At 45.8% G+C, this 17,947-nt stretch overlaps 1 protein-coding gene across 1 annotated transcript in view; it reads left to right on the forward strand.

Moving 5' to 3' along the window:
- DLEC1 (DLEC1 cilia and flagella associated protein) overlaps positions 1–17,947 on the forward strand; it is a 363,928-nt gene that overhangs the window by 260,277 nt on the left and 85,704 nt on the right. Inside the window, exons 25-28 of the mRNA XM_030197931.1 lie at positions 1,847–2,032; positions 6,397–6,464; positions 7,551–7,702; positions 10,108–10,214. Of these exons, the coding sequence (XP_030053791.1) occupies positions 1,847–2,032; positions 6,397–6,464; positions 7,551–7,702; positions 10,108–10,214 (513 nt within the window). The remainder of the gene's footprint in view (positions 1–1,846; positions 2,033–6,396; positions 6,465–7,550; positions 7,703–10,107; positions 10,215–17,947) is intronic.

Raw genomic sequence — 17,947 nt, forward strand, 5'->3', positions numbered from 1 at the left:
ACACCATCAGGGGTGTCTACCCTATTACAGATTTTGGTATCATCCACAAAAGGCAAATCTTACCAGACAGCACTTCAGCAATATCGCTTACAAAAATGTTAAAAAGAACCGGCCCAAGAACCAAACCTTGTGGCACACCAGTGGTAATATCCTTTTCCTCAGAATTGGCTCCTTTTCCTCAGAATTGGCTCCATTTACCACTATCCTCTGTCGCCTTCCACTCAATCAGTTCCTAACCTAGTCATTCACTTTAGGGCCTATACCGAGGGTACTTAGTTTATTTATTAGTCGTCTATGCAGAACAGTGTCAAAGGCTGTGCTAAAAATCTAAATACTCCACATCTAGTGCTCTTCCTCAATCCAACTCTCTAGTCACCCAGTCAAAGAAATTAATCAGATTTGTCTGACAACACCTACCTTTACTGAAACCATGTTGCCTTGGGTCCTGTAATTCATTGGATTCCAAAAATGTTATTGTTCTGTGTTTTAAAAGCATTTCCTTTCATTTACTTACCACAGAAGTCAGACTTACCAGCTTGTAGTTCCCAACCTCTTCCTTGCTTCCACTTTTGTGGAGGGACCACATCTGCTCGTCTCCAGTCCTCCAGGACCACTCCCAACTCTAGAGAAGCATTAAAAAGGTCAGCCAGCGGAACCTCTAAAACTTCTCTATGTTCCTTCAGTACTCTTGGATGTATGCCATCTGGTCCCATCCCTTTAGTTTAGCCAGCTTCTCATAAACACAGTCCTCTGAAAATCATGCAGGGACTACTACCACTCCGTTACTATTGGTGTTTGTCTTCTGTGATCCTGCTCCCGGCCCTTCTGCTGTGAACACAGAATAAATATTTGTTAAGCAATTCTGCCTTATCTTTATCAGCTTCTACATTTTCCTTCCCTTCACCTTTGAGTCTCACAATGGCACTTTTGCACTTCCTCCTATCACTAACATATCTTTAAAAAAATGTCTGTGTCTTGTTTCCCCCCCCCCCCCCCCCCCCCCCCATTTTACCGTATTGGCTATTTTTTTCTTCCATTTGCATCTTTGCTTTCCTGACTACTCTGCAAGCTTCTTTTAGCTTTTCCAGAAATTGTCGCCTGTCTTCCTCTTTCTTCGATCTCCTGTAGTTTATAAAGGCTAACCTTTTTTCCTTATCTTTTTAGCTACTACTTTTGAGAACCAAAGTGGCCTCCTTTTCCTCTTTCTTGTATTTACTTTCCTTACAAAAAAGGTTTGCTGCCTTTACAATAGCTCCTTTCAATTTTGCCCACTGCTTTCCAGTTTCTTCTAGATGTTTCCATATTTCATAGTCCCATCCAGACAGCAATTCCTTAAGGTAATTCCTCATCTGAATAAAGTCAGGATTTTTTTTAAGTCTAGAACCTTCACTTTTGAATGAACCCTCTCCACACCTATCTTAATATTAAACCACACCCTCTGGTGAACATTGGATACCAGATGATCACCTACAATAACATCTGAAACACTTTCCCCATTAGTAAGCACTAAGTTCAGTATGGCCCCATCCCACGTGGGTTCCATTATCAATTGCTGGAATAATTCCCCCTGTAGAGAATCCAGGATCTCCCTGCTTCTAAAGGACTCTGCAGTAGGAATACTCCAATCAACATCTGGCAGATTAAAATTACCTATTAGTAGTACTTCTTCTTTCATAGCTATATTTTGAATATGCATGAGGGAGGTTTTTATATAATTGAGGTAGTAGGCAGGCATACAAATCTGTCCCATGCATAATCTGAAATCCTGACTTGTTAGTGGACTTTTTTTTTTGTGAGCCTTGTAAAGATATCAGACCTTTCCATATATTTTGCTGTTTTTCTTTAGTGCAGAACCGATGTCCTCAATTTCTGATGACTTCCAGTTGAGTTTTGGGTCTGAGGTTATCCTGCACAGCATAGTAAAGCGTTATCTGGTACTCACCAACCACACAGCCATAGCTGCTCCGTTTATACTGAAGACTGTCTTTTTCAGTGGGTGCCCACTTCAGTCCGACAAACAAGGAACCAATCTGTAAGTATCTCATTTTTATTCTCAATAGCCTGAATCAGATAATATATCTGAAAAATAATAAGATCTTAATAGTAAATAATATGGAATCTGATTATCATGAGAGTTGGGCAAATAAAAAATATTTGAGAACATAAATATGAACTATACAGGAAATTAGGAATTTGGAGAGTGAAGACTAGGGCCAATTTAATCTATCTGTGATTATTAATTGTTAGTATCTACTATGTTGCCTGGAATGTTATTAATTTCTGTATGATGTTCTGCCTTTGCAGATGACTTATTGGTCCATCAGACTGATCCCCAGAAGTCATTGATGGCAGTTTTTCAAAAATATGTTTCTTTCTCAGGTTTTCGTTTAAATTTATAAAAATCCTTGGTGTTGACCTCGTCGGACTGGGTGCGATGGGAGTGGGCAGATTTGTTTCCTTTGCGATGGGTTCCTCATAGATGCTTGCTATTTTGCTTGTCTATGAAACCTTCCGTAATGAAAACTAGCCACCCGCTCAGTGCCGCTTGTGCTCTACACTAGCACCCTCCTCACACCGACTGGGTCCCTACCACCTCTGGGTTTCCCAGTGATTTCTGGGTTACTGGTGCCACACTCCCAGGGTCCCACAGTTCCTAGAAAGCACCCACAGACCCAACACACAAACCACCAGGATTCTTAATCAGTCCAGACAAGCAGAAGCAATAAACTAAAAATGTTTATTGTCATGAAAAATTAGAACAATGAAAAGAAAAGGTGCAATCAGCAAAACAATAACAGGTAACTGAAATATGGATCAATTACAACACTATCTAAACATTTGCTTACTGTCTAAATAATATCTGGGAAGTACAGGAAATGTAGCTTCTCACAGGCTATGAAATATAACTGCTAATAGGGTCTCAGTAAAGATGTCTTTCTACTTCCAAGCTGAGACTGGAGACAAAGCCAGTAATCCTAGCTGAAATTGAGCTCCTGGGCCAATCAGAGCCCAGAACAGCAAGTTTTCAAAAGTATACTGCATTTTACTTTCTATCTGCGTTAGACTAAAGAAAAAACAGTCTGTAACAGCTTTAAACATAAACATGCATCACCTGCTGGCCAAACTAGAGAAATACACTTCAAGAAATAACACAGTTTACAGGCTTACAAAACCCACTGTTTTGTCACACCTTCTGAATTATATCACCTCATTTGTTATATCATTCCCATGTGTTGTACTTGATGGTAGAAACCTTGACAGGTTGGCAAGAACTACTTTTGGGGATCCACAATAGAATACACCTTTTTAAATGGTGGCGTTCCCCAATGGTTATATACTTTTCAGATGCTTCTTCTAAAATTGTTAAAGAAGGATCTCAGCATTTTCCATTGCCATTTATCCTGTTTTATTTGGGGGAGGGGGGTAAGATGGCCTATTCAGTTGTTGCTGGGTATTGATAATTGGTGAACTGGGGGGTTGGGACTACTCAATCTTTACAAATATAATCTAGCATGTTTGATTAGGCATGTAGGGAATTGGTTTCTAGGTAGAGAGGATTATACCCCGACTAAGGTAGAATCGGAAAAATTTGCTCCTTGGAAGTTTAGTTATTTCCTTGCATGCACCTGCTAGGGTTCTTCCTGTGATCGCGAGGGGAAGTGTTTTGTTGTCCCCCTTTCGGGAATTATGGCGGGCCCTTACTACTGATTACAGCATGGAATGTTGCTGCTAATTGGGTTTCTTCCAGGTACTTGTGACCTGGCTTGGCCACTGTTTGGAAAACAGGATACTGGACTAGATGGACTATTGGTCTGACCCAGTATGGCTACTCTTATGTTCTCAAGGCTCAGCTTTCTTGCCTCTTCAAAGGAATGCTGGGTTTCTGCCAGGAGTCGAAAATGCAACCTTTAGACTGTGGGAAGGTTTAGTTATCTTGTACCTAGAACACGTCTTACACCCTGATGGTGTCTTGTTACCATTGCAGGCACTGGGGGGGGGGGGGGGTGCTCTAACTCACGTAGCTGACTTTTTTGCTTACCATTAACCTTGCCACTATGTTGCATCTTTGGATGGCACGGCTTTGGCTGCTGATCATATTGAAAAACTGCTTTCTGTTTTCAGTCTGGAAGACAGGGATCGTCTGTCTGTCTCAACTCTTCATAAAGCTCTATTGCAGATCTCCCCTCAGAGGACCTATACTGCATCTACAGGATAGATAGGCAGCTGATCTTCATAGGTTGCCAGATTCTTTAGATATTGCTCAGTTGGCTACCCGCATCCCACAATTAGCAACTGCAGCTCACTTATGGGAGTTAAATATTTTACTTGTAGCTGATTGCTATTGTATTTCAACTAAACATTGGACAGCGATGGTGGATCATGAGGAGTTATGTGCTATGACGAGTAGCCTCTCAGTTGGTGCAGTGGCCTGAAAACCAGGGGAACCGGGTTTTATTCCCACTGCAGCTCCTTGTGACTCTGGGCAAATCACTTAACTTTCCATTGCCTATAACAAATCCCATCCCTTTTCCTTTTCCCTTTCCCTCTTATTGCAATGAGTTTTGATCGTACATGATTTCTAGAAAACTCTCAAGATATTATTTTTTCTAGAGCAGCCATCCTCATACCTTTGCATATGAGAAAGTTATGGTATCCATTAAGACAGCTTATTTTAAAGGTAAAGGTACAGTGTCACTTATATTTGGAAACTGCAAAATTGCCACTTATCTGTGGATGTGCTAGCACTTCAGGTAGAAGCTACTGAGTTTGTGCCGTTCATTTTTTCAATGTGAAAAATGGCTGCTCTCACAGCACATGCAGCCAAATACACATTCACTCCTGTATGTATTGCAGAAAAGGCTCTGCATTGAATATCTTGATTCTAATATCTGTCTCTTCATGTTCAAGTGTACAGCACTGCGTACATCTAGTAGCACTTTAGAAATGATAAGTAGTAGTAGTAATATCTAAGTTCTGTGTAAAATGGGCCTTCACATGCCTTTCTAATTTTGCCCAGTAGAGGAGTGTGGTAGCTGTGTTAGTCCACTCTTAAGGTTATCAATAGAAATCAAACAAAATAAAACATGGAAAAGAAAATAAGATGATACCTTTTTTATTGGACATAACATAATACATTTCTTGATTAGCTTTCGAAGGTTGCCCTTTTCCGATCTGACGAAGAAGGGCAACCTTCAAAAGCTAATCAAGAAATGCATTAAGTTATGTCCAATAAAAAAGGTATCATCTTATTTTCTTTTCCATGTTTTATTTTGTTTGATTTCTATTGATAATTTTGCCCACAAATAGGCTCCTTTTTGCTCTTCACACAGAGACGTTTTATAAAATGACCTTCATAGTGTTTAGCATAGCTATGTTAGTAGGATTTGTTATATGGTTATAGGCCTGTTACAATGTATAGCATTATTTTTTGTGTGTGCTAAAAATGGCTTAGTGAAGTAAACAGTAAAGCAGGACATTTAGGTACCAGGATAGTCTGGCACCAAATGGCAGTACGTAAACACTACTCTCTGACAACCTTCCTGTCATCCCTGCTGCTACTGCTAAGAGGGAGGATCAGCAGTAGATGCTGCCCTAACCCCTTTTGGGCCAGCTGACAGTAGCGCAGCCACAGAACACGATGCACATGATCTACAGCATCTCCCACCAGAACTCCCCAGACAATCCAGCATTAAGAAAGTGACAAAAGGCACAAGTGGGACAAAACAGTAACGTGCTCTAGAATTTTTCGCCTTCTTGTCATGTAGACATTTTTACAGACCAATGCCAGATCTCCCTCCCAGGTTTTCCATCGCCAGTGCCCTTCTATTGATTCTGTTTTCCACAGCCTCTCTGACACTTCGGTCTCTTCCCCAAGAGGCGGGGCAGTTCTAGAACACACTGCTGTCTTGGCCCGTCTGTGCCTTCTGTCAAATTGTCAGTGCTGGATTGTCTGGGGAGCTCTAGTGAGAGCTGCAGCAGGTGATGTGCTCCATGCTTGATGGCTGCTGAATTGGAGAGGTGAGTGCTACCACCGGCTGGCCCAGAAAGGGTTGGGGGAGCATCTGTTGCTGATCCCTCCCTCCTAGATGAGTGCTATTGCCGCCTAGCTTGGAAGGGTTTGAGATAGCATTTACACTGATCCCTCCCTCCTAGAAATAGCAGTGGGGATGACAGGAGGGCTGTTAGAGAGCAGCATTTAGACACCACCGTTTAGTGCCTAAATGTCCCGGTGCCAGACCATCCTGGTGCCTAAATGGTGGCACCTAAACATCATGTGCTCATACAAAGGCACCTTGGATATTTATCTGACTGAGACTAAGTTTATTTGTAAGGATAATGTTACTCTACCAGGAGATTGTTGTTGCAGTTTATGACATGATTTTTTTTCTCTTAAAGTTCTGCACCCTCTTTGATAAGAAGAACAAAGCAATTTGAAATGCACACAGCAAACAAAGTACAATATGGTATGAAAACTGATTGATTACTATACATTGAAGTCAAAGTAATGACAAACAACTTATATTTATGTAGTAACTTTTATCCAAAAAGTATCCTCATTTGCTTTCCAAGCTATTATTTTGAAAGTGTATATCTAGTCACCTCTGTGATAATTCGATGGTACCTTTTTTTCCACCATGGAGAAACAGGATAAGTCCTCACAGTTGAGTTGACATAATCTGACAGAGCCCTCATGGAGAAGCCTCTTCAGCGTGACTAACTCTAGAAGCTTTCAAGAAGCAGCACAGCACATGTGCATAATTTCCCATTTGTTCCTGTCATTTGGGAACACCTCAGTCTTGCTTTCTTCAGAGTCTAATAGACATCTCCTACTGTGCTCTTATGATAAACTAAACTTTTGGGGTTTTTCAATCCCTTGCTGTTGTGCAGGCTTCTTTAAAATTTAGCTTTTTCCCAGTAGTTACCCAAGTTACAATTTTCAACCACATTTAAGATTTATTTAATTTTTTGTGCATCCACCCAGCCTCTTTCTGGCCACGGGGTGCCCAGTCAGTCCTTCTTAATGACACTACTCTGGCTATATTTTTCTGCAACATGTCTCATAAAAAGCTCCCAGCAGCTTTAAAAAATCCAGATGATGTGGCAAGACCATGTTCGAAGCAGATACATACAATTCGTTCTTTTAATGCCTTGGGCCCAGTCACAAACTCTCTTATTATGTCATCTGAGAATACAAATGACATTGAGAGATTCATAACAATGAAGAACAGCATGAAAGAATCTTCAGTGTGTGGAAGTTCAGTCCATCAAGGTCAGAATTGGAGACTTCAGGCTCAAAGGGTCCTGACACTTCACCAGAGACTGGAGAGTGTATAAATGGCCCTTGGAATCAAGCATCAATAAAGCCCACAAGCAATATTCCCTCTAATTTTTGGCAGGTTGTATGCGCAGTGTTTAAGCTGGATTTATACGGTGTAGTACTACCTGTACTGGAACATTTGAATTCATGCTAGCTGAGTGTGATAATCATGACACAGAACACGTTTCACTTGCTAAATCATTTATCAGATTGTCTGTTCTCTTCCATTTAGATTTTGCAGCAGCAGTACTGTCTGATGGTAAAGGGGTTGCTTTCCTTTCACAGCCCTCTACAGGAACATTGGAAGCTTTTCAGCAGCTTGTCATTGAAGTATCTGCTTATAACAACATGTGGGGAGAATACTATGATGAACTTATTTGTAAGGTAAACCCTTGGTCTTAGCCCTCATCAACAAATCAGTGGCGTAGCCACAGGTGGGCTTGGGTGGGCCAGGGCCCACCCATTTATGGCTCAGGCCCACCCAACAGTAGCACATGTTTAGTGGTAACTGGTGGGAATCCCAAGCTCCGCCAGCAGAAGATTTCCCCCTGATGGTAACAAAAACGCTACTCTCCATGACACCGGCACCTGCACATGCTCAGTTTTCAGTACATTCCTGCTGCCAAGATGGAAAGATGCATTTTCCCATCAGCTGAGATTTTTTTTTTTTTTTTTTTGGGGGGGGGGGGGGGGGGGCAGAACACTTGGTGCCCACCCAATTCTTGCCTAGGCCCACCCAAAATCTGTTGTCTGGCTACGCCCCTGCAACAAATACAAATATTTATTAATTATATGTATAATGTTGTTTTCTCCAGATTTATTTTGTATCCTGTTCTAAGTTTTTACCCAAGATTGTATAACCTATATTGACTTGCCTCATAGAGATCATTTTAAAAAAGCTTTTCCTCTTGTGAAGCCTCTTGTACACGTGGAAAGGGACTTTTCTAAAAATCCCAAGGCTGTTCACCCACATGTAGGTACAATAACATACATTATTTGCATGTTGTGCATAGGCTTTCCCAGGAGCAGAGTTGGGTTAAGAGTGCAGTATATATGCATACATGCATGAAGTATCCCCCACAGTGGTGTTCCTTGGCTGCCACCCGGTGCAGATTGCTGCTGTGCACCCACCCCACGGTGCAGCACCCCTCCGGTGCATCATCTCCAACCCCCCCTCCCTCCAAGTGCATTGCTGTTACCTCCTGGGAGTGCTGGGAGCAGCCACGCGGCTGTCAGCTCCGCCGGTTCCCTGTTTTGGAACAGGAAGTAACATCAGAGGGAGGAGGGAACTAGAGGAGCTATCAACTACTTGGCTTCTCCCTGCAGCATGCACCCGGGGTGGACCACCCCCACCGCCCCGCCCTTGGTATGGCACTGATCTCCCAAATTCTATAAATGGTGCTAAAAATGAATTGTGTAAATTTGGCCACATGCCTAATTTGCATACACAATTTCATTGAATAATGAGCCAATTAGCGTCAATAATTGGGCCCTAACAATCAATTATCGGTGCTAATTGGCATTATTTTAAATTTACGTGTGCATATTTATGTGCCTCTTCAAAAAGGGTGCGTGCCTGTGGGAAGGTCAGGGGAGATCAGGGGTCATTCCTCCAATTTATGCACACTGTCATAAAATAAAGGGGATCCAAACCTAATTTAGGCACGACGATTTACACCAGGGTTTAGTTAGTGTAAATCCTCTCATCTAAAGTTAGGCATGGATCCTGGCGCTAAGTCCTATTCTATAAACGGTGCCTAACTTTAAGTGCAATTTATAGAATAGCGCTTATCACGTTTTTCGGCGTCATTTATAGAATTTGGTCTTATATGCACACATTTACACATGCATCAGAGCAGATATGAATTTGTGCATCTGAATTTGTGTGTTACTAGGACTAGTTTCTGTGTTTATAAAGACACTTAGGGGTCTGCTTTGCTTTTATAAAGCAAAAAAAAGAAAATCCTTAAGGTCCAGAACAAACTAGTAAGCTATTTACAAACCCATGCTAAGGACTCATTATGGTGATAGCTTCAACTTAAGTTTATAAATGGAAACTAGATAATCCCTGATACCCCTTCATTGTCGCAGTGGAGATTGTATCTTTGATAGTCATGGAGAAAGTGGGGGTGGAAGATTTGGACTCAAGATGCATATGTTTTTGTGCATCTAGGAACCCTCTTTGAATTCCCTAACCCATGTGGCATGCAGTAGTATTTTAAATATTTGAGATAGAGATATATATTTTCTAAGATAATACTCATGAACCCAGGGAATGTTTGGGAAGGGGGAAGGTATACTACAGAGGGGTGAGGGGGAGAAAAAACTCTCTCTCTCTGTACTGTGTAATGAGTCATACAATATTTGAAAATGGTTCTTTGTCAGCCTGTATCATTAGTCAGTAAACCAAGCGGCAATTGGTCTGCTACTACTTTAGTACCTTTCCCCATGTGCTAAGCAGCTTTTTCTAGAAAACTCTTCAGATGTTTCTCTGACAACAATCATGGAACAGGTCACGTAAACCATATTAGTAACTCCATTGTATTGCTGTCATCATGGCCTACTGATTAGAACAGCAATTGGAGGGAGGATTTTGTGACATTGCACAAGTCACTTTACCCTCTGTTGCCTCATTTATAGCTTAGATTGTAAACCTATTTTGCCAGGAATATAACTTGAGTTCATGTAACTTGCTTTGAATTCAGATTTGGAAAAAGTAGTGATTTAAAGCTAGAGTCCAAATTCAAACCCAGCAGGTAAATTATTTCAATTTTTGTTTTATATTTTAGGTTGGAAACTTGGAGCCTAAAAGAATTCCTTTACAGCTATCTGTGAAAGGCTGCCCAATCTATTTTCAAATGACAGGACCTCAACATGATGGTGAAGCCAAGATCAGGTAGTGATCACAAATTTTCAGAACAGAATTTGGAACTATTTTCGGAACAGCCATATTTAGGGAAAAAAAAAACTTTTAAAAATGAGGTACTTAGGATAGATATATCAATTCACTGACCTATATAGAAAAACTAGCAGCCAAAAATTATCCTTATAATAACATAATAGAAGATGGCAGATAAAAATCAAAATGAGACATCTAGTCTAGTCTGCTCATTAAGGTTGAACTGCCTCTTCTTTACTGCTCTTATTTAAGCTACTTCCCCCTCCCCCTTATACCTTCATTTAGGATTGTAATTGCTGCCCATTCGGGTTATCCACCCCCTGTGCTATTTTGCTTTATTTTATTCATTTTTGGGAGATCTTTATTGAAACTTGATTTTAAAAAATCGAGAAGACTTTCATGTCTATTATAAAATCTACTAATACATTACAGCATAAAAAATGTCAAATGAGATATCTACATTAATAAGGCTACAAAAACTTCCAGTAAAACAAGGTTTTTGAGCTTTTACCCCTCCATCCCTAACCCCACCCCACCACCTAAACCTCCCCCCTCCCCAAAACTGCAATTCCATATCATCAAGCTGATCAATCCATAGACTGGTGGGTTGTGTCCATCTACCAGCAGGTGGAGATAGAGAGCAAACTTTTGCCTCCCTATATGTGGTCATGTGCTGCCGGAAACTCCTCAGTATGTTCTCTATCTCAGCAGGTGGTGGTCACACATCAGCAGCAGCTCTGGCTAGGCCTCCAAGCCTAATTTTTAGGTTTTGTTGAGTGCCTGGGGTTGAGGGCTCTTTTGAGCAAGTGCAAACCTGGTGGTGCCAGGTCCCTCCTTTTCTCCCCCCTCCCGCTGGCTCCGTTAAAAAAAAAAAAAAAAATTTTGAACGGCCTTAAAGGCGTTTATTTCGACGTTTATTTAAGCGTCTATTGCAGCTACTCACTGAGACACCAGGTCGTTACGACTCGGAGCGGACAGCAGGTAATTTTTACCTTTTTATAGCGGGCGGGGGTTCCCCGATTCTTCTCCTCGTGGCACATGGCGTCGGAGGGCGAGGGCGCAAAGGGTCGCTCCCCGGGTCGCTCGAGCGCTTCTAGAGGGGATGCGGGGGTCTTCAAGCCGGATTCGCCCTTGGTGGGTGACAGTTTCGCGACCGATGCATGTCCCGGTCCTTCCTCCGGCGTGGCGGTTTTTCCCGCCATAAACGCCCATCCCCCGCTCCTCGCCTCCGCCATCTTGGCCGGCCACGCGGCTCGGACGGCTTCTTCTTGGGCCGCCCTTGAGGTTGGAGACATTAATGCCATGAACGCCCTTAATTTGGGCGACGGCACAGAAGCGGCTAAGGTTAAGAGCCGTTCTTCCCGCGCGGCTCCTTCGCGGAGTTTCGCGCCGGACGCCATTTTGGATGCGCAGCATGTCTCTCCCCCGCTGTTGCGAGCGCCGGTTGAGAGAGCGCCTAGGGCTGTTGCCCAGGCTGCGGAAGTGCACAGTCTGGGGGGTTTCTCCCCCGAGTTTGTTTTGCTGCTGCATCGGGCCTTCCTCATGCACAACGCTGCCCCCGCTCCCTCCTCTGGTAAAGAGGTTGAGGTTCCCAGAGGTAAACGCCCTCGGGTTGATTCCCAGGCCTTGGAGGAATTTGTCTCCTCCGATGTAGATGAGGGCAGCGTGTCTGGGGTCTCCCAACGGTCCTTTGCGGATTCCTTGGAGGAGACGGATCCCCGCTCGGATGGAGCGGATGACCCCTCTGCAGCGCGGCTTTTTCACCCGGAGGATTTGCCCAACCTGTTGTTACAGGCCATGGACACTTTGAAGATATCCTCTCCGGAGGACGTCTTTCCCTCAGCCCCTGTTGGCTCTGCCATTATGCTGGGGACGAAGCGCCCGCCTAGAACCTTCCACGTGCATGATGCCATGCACACCTTAATTTCGGCTCAATGGGATGTCCCAGAAGCGAGCCTTAAAGTGGCTAGGGCTATGTCCCGCCTCTATCCTTTGGCTGTGAGTGAACGTGAGGCCTATCTGTGGCCTACCGTGGATTCTTTAATCACTGCGGTGACTAAGAAAACGGCATTGCCGGTGGAAGGTGGCACGGCCCTAAAGGACGCCCAAGACAGGAGATTGGAGGCGGCCTTAAGGTCGTCCTTTGAGGCGGCTGCTTTAAGTTTGCAGGCCTCAGTTTGCGGCTCCTATGTGGCCAGGGCGTGCCTGACTATGGTGCAGCGGGCTTTCCCCTCGGATCATTCCTTGAGGGATGATTGGCCAGCCCTGGAATCGGGCCTGGCCTATTTGGCAGACTTGCTGTATGATGTCTTGAGAGCCTCAGCTAAAGGCATGGCTCAGACTGTCTCTGCGCGGCGGTGGCTTTGGCTGAAACATTGGTCTGCTGACCACGCCTCAAAATCCCGCCTGGCTAGATTGCCTTTTAAAGGCAAGCTGCTCTTTGGGGTCGAGCTGGACAAAATCGTGACTGATCTCGGCACGTCTAAGGGCAAGAAGTTACCGGAGGTCAGGGCTCGGGCTAGTGCTCGTCCCGGTACCTCCAGAGGACGGTTTCAGGAAGCCCGTCGGTACCGCCCGGGCAGGTCGGGTGCTTCTGCCCCCTCTTCCTTTAAGAGGAAGTTCTCCCCCAAGCAGCATTCCTTTCGCAGAGACCGCCGTCCCGGAGGTGCTCCCTCCGGTCCTCCCCCAGGGTCTCGTACCCAATGACGGGGTATTGGTCCACGCCCCAGTGCAGATTGGAGGACGGCTGTCCTCATTTCTGGGCGAGTGGACCACAATAACTTCAGACGCTTGGGTGCTGGAAGTCATCAGAGACGGCTACAAGCTAGAGTTCTGCCGACCCTTAAGAGACGGGTTTGTACTCTCTCCCTGCAAGTCTCCGGTCAAAGCTGTGGCAGTGCAGCAGACTTTGGACAATCTGATCCGCCTGGGTGCGGTCGTTCCGGTGCCAGAAAGTCAGCTTGGCAAGGGGCGTTACTCCATTTACTTTGTGGTACCAAAGAAAGGAGGTTCTGTCCGGCCTGTCCTCGACCTCAAAGGGGTCAATCGGGCCTTGAAAGTGCGGCACTTTCGCATGGAGACTCTCCGCTCTGTTATAGCGGCAGTGAAGGCAGGGGAGTACCTGGCATCCTTGGACATCAAGGAAGCGTACCTGCATATTCCCATCTGGCCTCCTCATCAACGCTTTCTGCGTTTTGCAGTCCTGGGCCGACACTTCCAGTTCAGAGCCCTCCCGTTCGGGTTGGCTACTGCTCCGCGGACCTTTTCCAAGGTAATGGTGGTCATAGCGGCCTTCCTGCGAAAGGAAGGAGTACAAGTCCATCCTTATCTGGACGACTGGTTGATCCGAGCCCCCTCTTATGCAGAGTGCGGCAGAGCTGTGGACCGGGTAGTTGCTCTTTTGAGCTCCCTGGGATGGATCATCAACTGGGAGAAGAGCCAGCTGCGCCCGACTCAGTCCCTGGAGTATCTGGGAGTTCGATTCGACACCCAAGTGGGCAGAGTGTTCCTGCCAGACAATCGGATTGTCAAGCTTCAGGCTCAGGTGGACCAGTTCCTAGTAGCCTCTCCTCTTCGGGCTTGGGACTATGTGCAGCTGTTGGGCTCTATGACGGCCACGATGGAAGTAGTGCCCTGGGCCAGGGCTCATATGAGACCACTACAACACTCTCTGCTGCAGCACTGGACTCCGATGTCGGAGGATTATGCGGTGCGTCTTCCCTTGGATCCAGCAGTGCGCAAGGCGCTGAGCTGGTGGATGCAGACAGACAAGTTGTCTGCGGGAATGCCTCTGGTGTCCCCAGAGTGGATTGTCGTCACGACGGACGCCTCGTTATCGGGCTGGGGAGCCCACTGCTTGGGAAGGACAGCGCAGGGGCTCTGGTCTCCTGCAGAGGCAAAGTGGTCTATCAACCTCCTGGAACTCAGAGCCATTCGGTTGGCGCTTTTGGAGTTCATCCCGGTACTGGTGTTGAAGCCTGTACGGGTCCTGTCGGACAATGCCACGGCTGTGGCCTATGTCAACCGCCAGGGAGGTACCAAGAGCGCCCCTCTAGCCAAGGAAGCTATGAGTCTATGCCAGTGGGCGGAAGCGAACCTGGAACAGCTGTCAGCGGCCCACATTGCCGGAGTCATGAATGTCAAGGCGGACTTTCTCAGTCGCCATACCTTGGAGCCCGGAGAGTGGCAGCTATCTGCTCAGGCGTTCTTGGACATCACGAAGCGCTGGGGCCAGCCGAGCCTAGATCTGATGGCGTCATCGGCCAATTGCCAAGTGCCGCGCTTCTTCAGCAGAGGACGGGACCCTCGATCCCTGGGAGTAGATGCTCTTCTCCAACAATGGCCGACACAAGAGCTTCTCTATGTGTTCCCGCCCTGGCCCATGTTGGGCAGGGTACTAGACCGGGTGGCAAAGCATCCCGGCAGGATAATCCTGGTGGGTCCGGATTGGCCCAGGCGTCCCTGGTATGCGGACTTGATCAGGCTCTCAGTCGACGATCCTCTGCGGCTGCCAGTGGAGCAGGGCCTGTTACATCAGGGTCCCGTGGTGATGGAGGATCCCTCCCCCTTTGGTCTTACGGCCTGGCTATTGAGCGGCAGCGTCTGAGGAAGAAGGGCTTCTCAGACAAGGTCATCGCCACTATGCTGAGAGCGAGGAAACGCTCTACTTCTACTGCTTACGCCAGGGTTTGGCGTATCTTTGCAGCGTGGTGTGAAGCAGGCTCTCTTTCTCCTTTCACTGCTCCAATTTCTTCAGTGTTGGCGTTCCTGCAAGAAGGTCTGGACAAAGGCCTGTCGCTCAGTTCCCTTAAGGTCCAGGTAGCGGCTCTGGCTTGCTTCAGGGGCCGCCTGAAGGGTGTTTCCCTGGCTTCGCAGCCAGATGTGGTGCGCTTTCTCAAGGGAGTTAATCACCTGCGCCCTCCTCTGCACTCAGTGGTGCCTGCGTGGAATCTCAACCTGGTGCTGAGAGCATTGCAGAAGCCGCCGTTTGAACCCTTGTCAAGGGCATCTCTGAAAGACCTGACGTTGAAAGCAGTCTTTTTGGTGGCTATCACTTCAGCCAGAAGAGTTTCCGAGCTCCAGGCGCTCTCATGTCGAGAGCCTTTTCTACAGTTCACTGAGGCAGGAGTGACTATTCGCACAGTGCCTTCCTTCCTGCCCAAGATTGTTTCTCGCTTCCATGTGAATCAGCAGCTATGTCTCCCTTCCTTTCGTAGGGAGGACTACCCAGAGGAGTACTCTGCTCTTAAATATCTGGATGTGAGACGAGTCATCATCAGATACTTGGAAGTGACCAATGATTTCCGGAAATCGGATCATCTGTTTGTCCTGTATTCAGGTCCTCGTAGGGGTCTGCAGGCTGCTAAGCCTACAGTGGCAAGATGGGTCAAGGAAGCCATTGCAGCGGCTTATGTGGCCGCGGGGAAGGTGCCGCCTATCCAGCTGAAGGCTCACTCTACAAGAGCTCAGGCGGCCTCGATGGCAGAGGCCGGTTCCGTCTCCTTGGAAGAGATATGCAAGGCGGCAACTTGGGCTTCGGCCCATACATTCTCCAAGCATTACCGCTTGACTGTGGCTGCTCGGGCGGAGGCCCGGTTTGGAGCTTCAGTGTTGCGGTCAGGGATTTCTATGTCCCGCCCTGGGTGAGTACTGCTTCGGTACATCCCACCAGTCTATGGATTGATCAGCTTGATGATATGGAAGGTAAAATTATGTATAATCATACCTGATAATTTTCTTTCCATTAATCATAGCTGATCAATCCATAGCCCCTCCCAGATATCTGTATTGTTTTTATTCTGGTTGCATTTCAGGTTCAAGTTTAGTCTTCAGTTACTTCAGAAAGACTTCGTGTTCAAGTTTTTTCACTTGGATTCTTCAAGAGTTAAGACGAGTTTGTGTTACAGTGAGCTGCTGCATTCCTCTCCCCTCCGTTTTACGGGGCTGGATTGAGACTTAAAATTCTGCCGGCACTCCCTCCCGCTTCGTGCGGCTGTAGGGCAGTTTTGTACCCCTCCCGCTTCGGCGGTGTTAGGGTCAGTCAGCTCCTCCCGCGGTTGCGGTTGCAGGATAAGCCAGATCCCCCCGCATCGGCGGGTGTGGTGTCCCTCCCCCGCTCCGCGGGGATGAGCTGGACGGATTCCCCTCCCCCACTTGTGTGGGGATGAGCTGGGTTAATTCCCCTCCCCCGTTTCGGCGGTGGTGAGCTGGGCAGAGTGTCCCTTCGTGGGTGTAATTCTCTAAGTGCTGAGTCCTGCGGATGGAGCTTTGATATCGACATACTGAGGAGTTTCCGGCAGCACATGACCACATATAGGGAGGCAAAAGTTTGCTCTCTATCTCCACCTGCTGGTAGATGGACACAACCCACCAGTCTATGGATTGATCAGCTATGATTAATGGAAAGAAAATTATCAGGTATGATTATACATAATTTTACCTTCCATTGCATAGAGCCCAACTGTTCCCCACTCATCAAATACTCAGCTACCAGCTACAGTCAGGCAGCAGAGTCTAGTCAAAGGCCCCCATACTTCTCCCATTTACGGCTAGGTCACCACTGTTCCACTAACAGCTTCTACCAAAGTTTATCAAGCTATTTCTGATATTGGGCACCTCATTATATTTCCAAATCCCAGCCAAAACCAGTTTTGCTTTATGAAAACCATGTGTCATAAACCCATTAAATCTGGCACCTTTCTGAGAAACAGGAAGATCCCAAGGAATCACCCACCCAGTACACCGCTGAATTCTATGTTGAATGGTCTTCCTGGTTTGGAGACAGGCCCAGCAAATACAGGCCATCAATCCCTTCTCACTGCATCCACCCTACAACATGAAGGGCACACAATAGCGAAACACCAATGAAGCCATGCCAGTGTCATGTACCATCTGGACCTTCACATTATTCTCTTGGATTTTGACTTGCCACTTTGCCAAGGCTGCTTCTGCCTGCACCTATTCCTAAGCCTTATAATGCACCTCTAACTCTGCTTCCCAAAGCACCCTATAGGGGTAAGCTTTAGGAGGTGTTCTCTGCTGTCATGAGGAGAAGTCCCAGGGTTCCCCACTGACTGTTTTCCGCTAGCCTGATGCTTTAAACCCAGAAAGGGAAGTTTTGAATTGGTAGAGTCCTAGCAGGAAGAGAATATAAGAATATAAACATTGCCATACTAGGACAAACCGAAGGTCTGTCAACCCCAGTATCCTTTTTCCATCAGTTGTCAATCCAGGTGACAAGTACCTGGCAAGATCTCAAAAGAGTAAAACATATTTTATGCTGTTTATCCAAGAAATAAGCAGTGGATTTTCCCAAGTCAGTCTCAATAATGGTTTGTGGACTTTTCTTTTAGGAAATTATCCAAACTTTTTTTAAACCCTGCTAAGCTAACTGCTTTTTACCACATTCTCTGGCAATGAATTCCAGAGTTTAATTACACATTGAGTGAAGAAATATTTTCTCTGATTTGTTTTAAATTTACCACTTAGTACTCCATTGCACTGTTAGGGTAATATCACAATGATCACACTATCTCCTAGTGGACAGTAAAGGTAGAGATATGCAAAAACTATAATATGCACTCTGGAGTTATTACATTAAGGGGCATATTTTTGAAACAAAAAAATGTCCAAAAAAGGCACAAAGTGTTAACGTTGTTTTTTTCACAAAGACTTCCAGATGGCTATTTTCAAAACTCATGTTTAAGATGTTTTTCTATGCAATTCTTCTA

Source organism: Microcaecilia unicolor, chromosome 1 (assembly GCF_901765095.1).
Source record: "Microcaecilia unicolor chromosome 1, aMicUni1.1, whole genome shotgun sequence".
Lineage (NCBI taxonomy): Eukaryota > Metazoa > Chordata > Amphibia > Gymnophiona > Siphonopidae > Microcaecilia > Microcaecilia unicolor.